This window comes from Lichenostomus cassidix, chromosome 5, assembly GCF_008360975.1.
Source record: "Lichenostomus cassidix isolate B80296 chromosome 5, HeHo_3.0, whole genome shotgun sequence".
NCBI lineage: Eukaryota > Metazoa > Chordata > Aves > Passeriformes > Meliphagidae > Lichenostomus > Lichenostomus cassidix.
The window spans coordinates 55,822,512-55,834,912 of record NC_139486.1 but is presented as its reverse complement, the minus strand read 5'-3'; the positions used below and the strand labels follow the sequence as shown (position 1 = coordinate 55,834,912).

The 12,401-nt window shown below is 37.7% G+C and overlaps 1 protein-coding gene across 12 annotated transcripts in view; it reads left to right on the top strand.

The window, feature by feature from the left end:
- SOX6 (SRY-box transcription factor 6) overlaps positions 1 to 12,401 on the top strand; it is a 366,784-nt gene that overhangs the window by 292,607 nt on the left and 61,776 nt on the right. For all 12 annotated transcript variants that reach the window (XM_085063213.1, XM_085063212.1, XM_085063211.1 and 9 more), the window contains one exon: positions 12,052 to 12,201. In XM_085063213.1, coding sequence (XP_084919339.1) covers positions 12,052 to 12,201 — 150 coding nt within the window. The remainder of the gene's footprint in view (positions 1 to 12,051; positions 12,202 to 12,401) is intronic.

The following is a 12,401-nucleotide window of genomic DNA, read 5'->3' as shown; positions in this document are numbered from 1 at the left end:
TTGTCATGCCTCAAGATAAAATGTCAATGTTTACATACTCCTTTCTTTTAGACAAAAGATGCTTATTGTTTTTGAGCTCCTGAGTTACTATCTATAGGAAGTTATAAATATGTAGGAGATGCCTAAGTTTGTCTCATTTTTAAGTTGTGATTTTGGCTTTTTTTTTTTTTTTTTTAAAGAGCATTTGCTATAATCGCAATAAGTGCTTTGTGTTATGTGCTTCTGTGCTTTTCCTTATTTTGTCCTTTTCTTACACCATAAAGAATTCAACCAGAAGGAAGTTAGTAAGATGAGAAGCTAATGCATTATGGGCTGTCACCCCACTAGGAGAAGAAATGCTATGCATGTGCTGTGAAGAAAATGGCTTTTTTTGTAATTATCACTTTGTCCTTCCCAATATTTGTTTGATAGGAAGTTTTTTAGTGATATATACAGCAAGCAACTGCAACATTTCTCTCCCACACTCCCTGCATCCCCTCCTTTGCTCAGCAGCATCCAGCAGGTTGTACGCCAGCAGATGAAACAGATGTTTAGGCCATACTGGAATGGAGCGGCATGCTGCATCAGGACCTGGATATTCCTCCTGACATCTGGATGCTGCTGGGCTGGGAAGCCTGCCTCAGGCCGGGAGGCTGCAGGAGCCTTGTGGCAGTAAACATAGGGTCCTTGCTGCTCTTTAAGCGATTAGTGCACTGGAGCAGCAATAATGCTGAATTATCGCTTGGTTGCGTTCTTCTAAGGAATCTTGGGACAAAGGGATAGTCAAGGAGGAGTATTTACAGTAAAGTCATGTTCAGAAAGACAAGACTAATTGCCATGTGTTAAAAAGCTTGCTTTCGACTTGAAATTTCAATGTAAAATTATTAGGAATACTTTAGGAAACTTTTTAGGGAGCAGCTAACAAATGGCTTGCACAAAAGCCTCCCTTTTTAATTTAAAATCACTAAGATGAAAAACCGACAATTTCAGCTACCTTCCAATTTCGTGCTCTAGTCAAATTGTGGGGAACAGACAACAAAATGTGACTGAATACGTGAAATTGTAGGTAAACTAATGTTCATGCCTACTAGAGACAAAAATGCAAACTGCTAATAGCTGCAGGGAAGAATATTAGGTATGGAAGCTGTCTGACTTGTGCATCGGCTCTTTATAGTTTCACTTTATCAAGTTGAAAATTCTGCTGTATTTGCTGCTACAGCCTAAACTGTCTGCTGCAGCACTTTCCTTTATGATGTGTGTTATTTAAACACAATAGACATGGTATATTGCATGGGAATAGGTGTTTAATGTTTAGTGATTACTGGCTGTTGGATAAAATAGCATTTAGCATGGTTTTCCCCCTTCCTGCTCCCAATAAATTTTTATTGTTAAGACCAATGTGTTTAAACAAGGGCCCTTCCAAACAGAATACAGCTTTTTGGAGAGCAGGAGGCAATATTTTGAAGAAGACCAGTTTGTTGCTCTCATTTAACCTCCAGTATTCTGAGGGGGTTATATTTAATTAACACTGGCTAAAGACCTGACCTAAGAGGCCTAAAAAGTGATTGAACTGCATTTTCAGGTCCAGGCTGTAATCTGTTGGGAAAGGAATAATAATAATAATAATAAAAAAAATTAGAAAGCACCATTTACTGAAATTCTTTCTAACTAAGCTGTATTTCAATGGGCCATTTAATGCTCAGATGGACAAAGGTATTACTTCAGTCATTGAATTGTATCAAACCCTTTCTCAGAGGCCCAGTTTAAAAACTCTACAGGAAAAGTGGCTTAGCATCATATTCTCAGAAGACCAACACTCAGTCTGTTTGGAAAGGGGAAAAAAAAAATAAAAAGAGTGAAATGAGGTGTGACACGGCCGCCAAGTCAGTGAGGATTTTTGCTTCTCCTTCCAGTCAGTGGCTTCACAAGGGAGTTGTTCTTCAGAAAGTAAGAGCTCCATACTGATGCAGATGGCCTTCAATTTTGTATATATGTTTTTAACTTCTTTTTGTTTATTTTGTTTGTTTTTTTGTGTGTTTTGGTAGCTGTTAGTCTGTTTCCCCTGCCAGCTTTTGGCCAACCCTTTGTTCTTTTCTGACATGGCAGAAATATGGTTTTCTCCCTGGGGGACTGAGGATCAGTACCTATAATTTACAGGGCTAGATTTTTGACTAAGTGACATTGCAAAAAAGTCTCATTTAAATATCACCCATTCTGATACTGTCAGCTGAGTAGTCACTTCCTTTCAATAGACACAATGATACATATATTCTCGAGTGATATATCTAATGTACTGTCTGAACTTTAGTTGTCTAAAAATTTCAGGATATATTTTTGAATTAATGTTTTTTTTTGCAGAGAGTAAACTTTTCTTTTGCTATTTTCATGCTTTCTCATGAAAAATTCCCAGCAGCTTCATGGTGTGATGGGGTGACATTTTATCTTGAAAACTTGTCAAGGTGCTGTAAAACTAATAAACCATCAACTTTACTTCCTAAGGGGAAAAAAACCACAATATTACAGAGACAATGGCCAGGTGCCAAATTCTATACATTGTCTTGGCCACTTGTAGTGATTGATAATTTATTTGAGCTCCAAGCATTCTTTCTTGGCTTTGTCCACAGCTTAACAGTAAATAGGTTGTGAACAGACAGTTGCTGAGAGATTCTATTTAATTGTCATGATTCAATGAAATGAAAGCCATTTGATTTCTGAGGGCCATGATTTCAGGAATGATGCCTACATGAGAATTCCTGGATTCAGGCAGCAAAGCAGAGAGAGCTGTTTCGATGGCCATTTCTAATTCACTGTGTCAAAGCAGGATGAGGTCAAAAGAACGAGAAATACAGTTTGCAAATGAAACAGAAGTGATCTTAAGAGCACCTTAATGCACATGTGCCTGAAGGCAAGTTTGTTCTTTATTGCAGTGGTGCATGTATTTTAAGTCTGTAGCATTTCTCCAAATTTAAATGACTGTGCCTGAGAGAGACTTTGGGGTTGGATGTCTGGGCTGTCAGGCAGTGATGAGAAAAAGGTGGGGATAGGAAAAAGTGAGTAAGGCTCTAAACATGGATCTCACTGCAGGTGTCTTCTCGCTCCACATTCTTTCCTTGTGTTTGTGGGTGGTTTTTTGGTTTGGGTGGGTTTGTTGTTGTTTTTGTGGGGATTTTTTTGGTTGTTTTTTGGTTTGTTTTGGGTTTTCTGTTTGTTTGTTTTCTTCTCCCCCCCGATCATCAGCATGACCCTCAGAGATGAAAACTATTTTCTGCAATCCTTTTATTTTAGAAAAGGCAGTGTTAATAACTTTTAACAAGAACTGGTGAAATGGCAATTTCATCTTCAGTTTCCACTTCCCATTACTTTATAAATTAAAGTAGATATTTTATAGCTGACAATACCTACTCAGGCTCCCCCCATAATATGATGAATGAACCCAAACTTAAAATAATAGTGCAGGAACCACAGCATGCAGGAATAGGTCATGGACAAAAAGATCTGTCATTCCTTTGGAACACATGCCAGTGTGGTTTGTTAGTCCATTCATATTTTGAGCAGGACCTATTCTGTGTGCTGTGGGACTCCTCTATGAAGTAAAGAAAATTTTCTTCTCCAAAACATGAAGCAAGAAATGAAAAACTATGAAGAATAGATATGTTTTTGCTAATCATTTTCTCAGAAGAAGTCTGGGTCTTTGTCACTGACTTATTATACAGATTCTCTTAACATCTGTCCAGCAGACTGTGGACTTTATTAACAGACAAGAGACCCACCAGATTTAGAGCCTGCTGGGTGCGTCTTCATCTTCACAGCTGTGGATTAACTCAGACTTTCCAGAAGAGGACAACCATATGGGATAATTGGTGTCATTGGGTAGCTAAAAGAAATATGAAGAAACAAATGTCGTCCAAACACAATCCACTGTTTTTACAGCCACAATTACTAGTCTGTTTAAGAAATAAGAAAGGCAGCATTACACTAAAAAAAGAAAATCTATTCATATCTGTGTGGGAACCTAATCAGGCTCTTGTTTCCAATGACGATGGCTCCACAGTCGCACCAGGTCTGCAGCAAGAATGCTCCTTTTGTGCGCCGATAATGTGGAAGCGATAAAATTTCCTATAAGAGACATATGTGTTTACATCATGAGATGTGTTATTTGACAAAACGCTTTGTTCTCTGCATATTTTCCACGCAGAGTTTCATGCTGGGTTGTTTTGCTGGAAAGCTTTGATTAGCTAGAATTAGTTGCTGAAGTAAAATAGACACTTTTGTTTTATGAGTCCTCTTGCTGAGCTGTAAATTATAGTAAAACATATAAGGAGTGACAGAAAGAAGTGCTGATTTGAACCTCTGACCCATGATCGGCATAAAAACATAAGATAACTCTTTCAAAGGACTACTGAGAGCCATAAATATTCCATGGTCCACTTAAAGTTAGGCCCTTTTAACAAAATAAAGCTGTTATTTTGCAGTACTACAACAATACGTGCTGCAGTATCTGAAATGGGGAGAGATTATTTTATTTTCGGCATGGGCTGGCCATTAGCCACAGCAGGGCAGCAGAAGAGATGAGAGTGATTTTTCTTTTTCTGAACCAGCACAATGAATTTGTGGTCAGTGAAAGGAGTTGGGACCGGCAGACACTCAGTGGTGGAATTAGGTAACTGTTACTTTGCTGCCTGAGAGTGAAGCAATACAGGCATCTCCTTCTGAGGAGACTGGAGCTGAGGGGAATTTAGGGCCCCATAAAAATTTCCCTTGACATTATATATAATAGCAACTGACAGACACTGAAATCACTGGTGTTAATAGTTAAAAAAAAAAACCCAAACTAACCAAAAGCTCTGAAGTGAATGAATATGAAAAACTGGTAAAATAATTTTTTAGCTAAGAAAGAATTTTTCTCAGGAGATGCACAGGTGAATGTAAAGGGAAAACTGAACGCTTCTAACTTCGCCTGTGACTACAAAATGTATTATTTGTATTTTCACAAATAGAGTTAGTTTGTTTGCACATATTGGGTTTTAATAAATCGGAGAGCACATTAGTCAGCGAGCGCATAAATAATCACAGCAACAATCTTTGTTATTATGACATTAGTTATGATAATTCATTAGCTGCCTGTTTGTGTCGCACCTTAACGCCTTTGTGCAGAGGTTTTTGGTGCATTATGGGAAGAGGTAGAGAATGTTCACACTCTCCTGCTCAGCAGACTCTGCAGCAGAGTGATCTATGGGTGTTTAAAACCAGAATGTTATGTCCACTATGGGGATGCTAGACTTGAGGAAACAGGGAAAGAAAAAAATGAGGCTGTTACAAGCAAGCTATGCACATGTATTATGATGCTTGGATTCTGTACTAAAAAGACATGCTTTCAACAATTATTACCTTTTTTAAAACAAGCTTCTGAATGAAATATTTTGCCCTAATTTTTATTCCAATTTCATGTAGCTGTGCTTGATCAATGGCCTTTCAGATATACCCATGTAAAGCCAAATAAGTCCCAGTTATTTAGCATAAAATTCTGAGTTTTGTTGATGCTGCATACCTGTTGGTTCTTAAATAATAAGTTACTATTTATTATCTGTGTGGTGGCACATGTGAAAATGAGAGTCTGGTCCACAGTCCTAGAAGGTGTGTAAAACTCACCTTATTTTGATTTGTTAATCTTTTTCTTAGAAAACTGAGAAAATGCTACTGAGACATCCAAATTTCATTTTAAAAAATACCCTGTTTTAACAGGTAACAGAAACAAAAGATACGGTTTTGGCAGAAAATATTCAATCTTGAGGGCATCTTGATTTTTTACAAAAAAAGCTTTGATTTTCCAAGTTTTAGATTTTTAAGTTCAACCAAGTGTTGCTTTCATGTATATGTACAATTCTTTAAAAAATTTTATATTCACCTCTCCTTCTCTTTCTCCTTCTCCTCCTCCTCCTTTTTTTGTGGAGAGCACTGCTAGGACACAGATGCTGAGCCTTGGAAGGTGTTTTTCTGGTGATGGCATCTGGCTCCTTGGCAGACTCCACAGGCCATAGCTGCCTTCGAGTTGCCCCTGGGTTTGTCACATGGTTAAGCTGCTGCTGAGTTAGTTAGGCAATCTTGTGGCTCTGGATGTCGTTTTCTGTTAACCCACCTTTCACTCTAAGCATCTACACAGGAAGAATCTTGAAACAAAGAGAAAAGGGACCCCATAGCTTTTTTTATTATTATAAAAATTATATGTATATACATACATAAGCCTATAATCTCTTTTTTTACCTTTGTGCCATAAAAAGGTTTCCTTTCCTGAGCTGCTGAGGGTTATACCAGTGACACTGGGGTCAGGTCAGCACTTCAATTTTATTTCCATAGTTATTATCTGTGGCACCCAAAACATGGGTGTGAACACTGATCTACTCTTCCTCCAAACAGAAGAAAAACTTTTCCAAAGTGAGACTGTCTTTCCTTTAATCTGTTTGACATCAAGCTTATTGCAAACACCACTAAAACAATAATTAAAAACAAGCACTCCCACCGAAGGTGTGATTTTTTTTTTTTATTTTCGGTAGCTTCTTCTCAGAAATGTGTGCAGAAAATAGTAAAGATGTTTCTGGTTTTGGTGAGCTTGTAAAAACCCTTTGTCATCAGATGGTTCTTAGTATTATTATTGCATGTTATGTACTCGGAAGGAAAATGCTGGTATTATAGCTTTGCAACCCTACTTACTAAATATACTATGGAAAAAATAACTGCATTACCTCTTGTAGTGCAGGATTTCAACAGCACTTGCAGTCACTCCTTAGAGTTTTTCATCTTTAGAAACCAAATTACTCATTGTCTAAATAGCTGAACTTTCATCTCTATAAATAAGATATTTCAGCTTTGCACAATTCATTTAAAATGCTGACAAATAAGGATTCTCACTTGATTCTCAGTGGCTTTATTGTTCAGTTTCATTTACTGTAGCAAATGTATTTGTTGAAGATGTAACATAGGGCTTCCATTTTTAGTAATGGAAGACATCAGAATTAATCAGGGTTCATGAAATTTAGCATTTTTCCCGAGAGAAGAAAAGGGTGAAAATTTCTGGAGCAGATCCTTTCTTTCTACTTCCAGCAAGCCACCTTCTACTGAAATTCTTTGTGATGCATCTTGCAAGTACATCCATTGCATTTTACCACACTGGGCCAGCCCTCATCACCCACACTTTGATTATCTGCTACACACACAAGAGTATTGACACCACTCTTTTTCTTGTCGCCATGTTTCATGGATGGCTTTCCTATGGTTTCTTCAGAATTCTGCCGCAAACAATAACATCTAAATTATATCCCCACGGCTGTGAAATGTCTCTAGCCCTTGCCTTTCTGTTCCTGTGTATATAGGAGTGGAATTGGTCCTTCCATTTCCTCCGTGAGACTGTGCTTCTAAGGAAGCTGCCTCTCTTCTGTGCAGCAGCTGATCACTTGCTCTGGATTGAAGGATCTTCTCAAAACCTGCTTTTTGCCCAGGGCCTGTCCTTGACAAGCCTCTGGTCAGAGGGTTATGATGAGGATGTGGCATTTTGGGCACGTGGTTTAGTGGGTGAATGTGGCAGGGCAAGGCTAAGGGTTGGACTTGATCTTACAGGTTATTTCAGCTTTAGTGATTCTATGATTCTATGGCCCATTCTGTTTTCCTCACCACGTGCCTCTTCTGTAGCATTTGATTCTCAAAATTCTTCACTTTTGTTCATTCTTTTGGGCACAGATGATGCAGCCTAAGAGAGCAGTATGAATACTCTTGCTTCAAAAAAGAAAAAAAGGGAAAACCTCTGGTGCTTTGCTCTGTTCGTATTTGCTGTGCTCAGTGTCATTCAGCAGAGAATGTGACCAGAAATGTCACAGACCCTTGTGCAAGTGAAAACTCATAGGGAAAGGGGCTTGAGCTAATGAAAGAGTTTTGATTATTGAAAGATAGTTGAAAAAAATAGATGAAAAAATGTTGAAACTTGTGAGAGCAATGTGTGAGCCTAAGGCCTTTGTCTTCTGGCAAAGCATGAATGAATTCTGGCAGTGAAGGCAATTATCCTTCTGTGTCATGAAAATATCTCACAAAGGGATTCTGAAACTTAGATGGCATTAAGAGAGGTTTTAACATTTGGATCAGTCAAGATGGTCTGTTAGTAGTTCATAGCCTTTTAGACAAATTCTAGATTGTGGATGATACATTTTATAAGAAAAGTGAAATGGAAATAATTAATTTCTGTAGGCAATTTCTGAAGCACAAAACACCATCACCATCACAACAGGATCATTATTTTCGTTAGTTATTCAGTTCTTCTTCACTTGTTACAGCTCTAAGCTCTAACAAAGGCTTAGTGTGAACTCTGCTGTTTCCAGGTAAAAAAATCAGTGTGCACTTGTGCTGTTCTGTACACATGCTGAGTACAGCACTCCCCTACTTGTTTGAAAATTTTTTTAAAGTAGATGAACATCATTCAGACTCAAAGTGACCTCCAACTTTCATAAATTCCCCTCAGATTTTTGCTTGATTACAGCTGGAATAGAGTTTCAGTAACAAGTGCTTAAGTCCATAAGCCTGTTAAGTTCATAGGTGTCTAAATGTGAGACTTCACTTGCCATTTCCTTGAGACTTGTGGCATTTCAAAATCCACTTTTCAGTGTCAAATCTGACATTGGAAGAGGTCTGGTTCTGCAAACCTCAAAGCTGCATCCTTGTTCATATATGTTAATTAAGCTGGGCTTGAAAATGTTAACTATTCAGGGGCACTGAGGAACTCAAAATCAGCATTAATTATATTTAGATGCTGGGAACTGGATTGTAAGAATCTAACTTCGTGACCTCTGTGAAAAAAAACCAAAACCTGGGCATACATTTTTAAGGCTCCTTAAAACAATCATGAATACTTGATGTTTTTGAAAGCCTAATTTGTAATCAAGAGCATTCTGAGTCAGTGGTTGGCACAAGGATTATAAAATGCTCTTCTCTTTATATGATAGATATAGATCAAAAAGAAGATATGTTTCAGTGTTTAAGGTAATTTTTTTACTTAGTTGTGAAAAGGTAGGTTGGAATTTCAGTTAAAAAAAACTTCATTGAAACTTTTGCTTTTGTGCTTTAAAAGTTACAGTCAACATTCATTCAGTGTTTGGGTTTTATTCTTCTCCTCAATCTTACAAATAAAAGCTTCACAATGTGACCACCTCAATGTGAGGTCCTAAATTGCCATTTTGAGCCATAGCAGTGGTATTTGCAAAAATATCCATTTTTCCCTGCAATGGTGGCACACACATGTTTTTCCAGACTGGCTAGCAACCCATACAAACTGGTGTTTAAAAGCTGAACAGCCTTCCAGTCCACACAGCAGTGTTGGTAGTTCTGGTGTGAATTCTTGCAGTATTTGTACTTGCTTGCACAACAGCTTTCTTCAAAGCGAAGCAGAAAGCTGATTACTGTTACTTATTTATACATTTGCTTTTATGTTGTAAAATGAATTTATAGAAATGCCAGGCTAAAGCTAGTACTAAGACCTTGGAATAACCCAGTCATGAATTATATATACATACAGATATATAAATGACATAATTTCTTTTATTCTCTCTTCCCTTGGAAACATTTCTTCCTGACAGGATTTGCAGTACAGCCAATACAGCCCTCAACACCCTGGGAGGGGAGTGGTGAAAAATTCTAATTTTATTCTACTTTTCCTGTTTGCATTTCCAAAATCAAACAGTTTCCTAGATAGTCACTAGAACAGCCCACTTTTCTTGATGTTAACCCTCAAGGTGCTGTGGGTGTTTCTGTTGCCAGTCCTGGCGGCACTCAGGTCACCAAGTCCTGCTCTGACTGGTGTCACCTCTCTCCATCTTTGCATTGATCTTGAAATAGCTGGTCAGGAAGTTTTCAATGGAAAGTAACAGGGATGGGTTTTCAGTATTTGTCTCCGTTTCTCGCCAGCCAACTCTATTGTAAATGAGAATAAATTAATTCTTCCCAAGCCAAGCCTTTTCTTTTTTTCCACCCATGTTGGTGACAGGTAAGAGATCTCCCTGTCTTTATCTCAACCCATGAGCTTTTCTGATTTTTTTTCTGCCCCATCCTGATGAAGTAGGGGAGGAAGAGAGTGGCTGGTGGGGCAGCTGGCAGCCAGCCTGGGTCAACCCACCATGCTGTATTAGTTGCCATCATTGACAATCAAATTTTGTCCCCTATTAAAAATGGCATACTGTAGAAAGAATAACTTGTACCCTCATTTTTGTATCCCGATGGCTTACCTGAGAAGGAAATTCTTTGGAACTCAAGTTGATAAATCTGAGGGGTTTTTTTACACAGAATTTCTTTTTCACTCTAGAAAGTGCAACACAAACTACAGTAAGTACAAAAGTTTTAGTCTTCTTTTAGTAAAGTATAAATAAGCTTCTTCAGATAGTTGAAGAAGTTAAATTGGTTAAAAAAAAAAAAAAGTAAAAGTATTTATGGACAAACCACAGAATACTGAGAAAGCCTTCATAATTGTTGGGTTTTGTCTTTAAATTGTATTCCAGTTTATCATGTTATCTCTTTCATACTGCAGTGCCTGATTATTCCTGAGCTGAGAATGAGTAGGATTTCAAAAGTTTGTGAAATGTGCTTTTTACTCTCATTTAAGCAGAGTGTCCTATTAAGCAAGCAGAGGTTGACCTCAAGAATATTCTAAAAGGGATAGGATCCCATTATTAGGGGGAAAGAACACCTACTGTTGTATGAAAGGCTTCATTTTCATTTTCCAGGAGATCACCAATAGCTGGGAATTTTTTTCTATTTTCACTCCTGTTCCTTCTAACATAGGAAAAAATTGCTACCATAGCCAAAATATTTAAACACCACTGATTTCAAAACATTATTTTGTGATTCTTTTGTGGTCTCTGTGTGGTGCTGGAAAGGGGTGGAAGGAAACAAACAAACAATAGTTTTCATTTGTCACCCTGAGCTGTGACTCTGCCCCTCCCTCACGCGTTTGTCTCGCCACTGAGTCACTGAACTTACAGTATTGTGTAACTTTCATTTCTCTGGAGGCTTGTTATATTAGAAAAATTGTTCCAAAGAAAGCAACAATTATGACATAAGCACATCTGGCTCTTGCAAATTATTCTTTATTAAGCTTTCATTTAATTCCTTGTGCTGAAAGGTCTGCTTTTGATTACTGTAATTTTTTTTATTTGTCCATCTGAATGATAGTAATGTTGGAAATTACATACAAACCACCTGGCTTTTTTCTCACTAATAAGGCAAAGTTTATGTAGATCTATGTGTAGAAGAGGGATTAGGATCTTTCCTGTTTATGGCAGAAGAATTATTCATGATGCTAATTCAAGGTGAGGGTTTCAGTTTGGTCACTGGAAAGAAATTGAGCCAATTCGGTTTTGTTCAGTAAACACTTTTTATTGGTTGAGATTGCTTATTTTAATATAGAAGTATTTTATTATGTTTCAGTTAAACTTTTTAAAAAGTTCCACCAGAGCTTTTTTTGTACTTTCATCACTATTTACAGGAATTTTTAAGGCCTAGATTCCTTACAGGCATTTAGGGAAGATATATCACTGTACACAGAGATGGGGACACACCTTGTTGGCTATTTTAACGTTGCCTTTTGGTAGGAAACCATTCCTGTGGCAGCTCCCAGTAAAGTTTCTGGAGTTAGTGGTTAATCTCTGGGTAAGAACAGAAAGACCTGGATTGCTGTTGTTTCTGACAGGGGTTTATACCTCCTTTTCATAAACAGCTTTATCATTTTACCAATTTTGCTCTTAACATTTAGGCACAGTGTAACTTTTGGTCAACACCATGTCCATCATTAGCAAGAAGGTTAAAAAAAAAAAAGAAAAATCAGCAAAAGTCAAATGAAGAAAAAAGATATTGGTGTTTGGGAGTTTTCCAGTCTTTTTTTGATTTTCTCTTTTTGCAAATAGCAAGAAGGGAAGCCACAAACAAGAGCTGAAAAAGATCCTTTAAGAGAAGAAACACCAGTGGGGGAAAAAAAAAAGTACATTTACAGCTTCTTATTTTAGGAATTTTGCAGGAATATATGTATATCTTCTTGTCTTCCAGCAACTGTATGCAGCTCAGCTGGCAAGCATGCAAGTTTCTCCTGGAGCCAAAATGCCATCTACTCCACAGCCACCAAATACGACAGGGGCACTTTCACCCACTGGGATGAAAAATGAGAAGAGAGGGACCAGCCCGGTAACTCAAGTTAAGGTATTTTTCAGTAAAGAAAAAAGTCGGTGTTTGAGAAGGACAGTGAAATCAAACGGTCTCTGTAATTGTTTTACAGTTGGAAGTTGAACCACGGTACAGTTATCCAGCTTTCAAATGAAAAAGTTCCATTTCTGTGCTGTATTATCAGTACAGAGAAGGGAAGAGAAAGCATTCACTTCTTGTTTCCAAAAATACCAGGC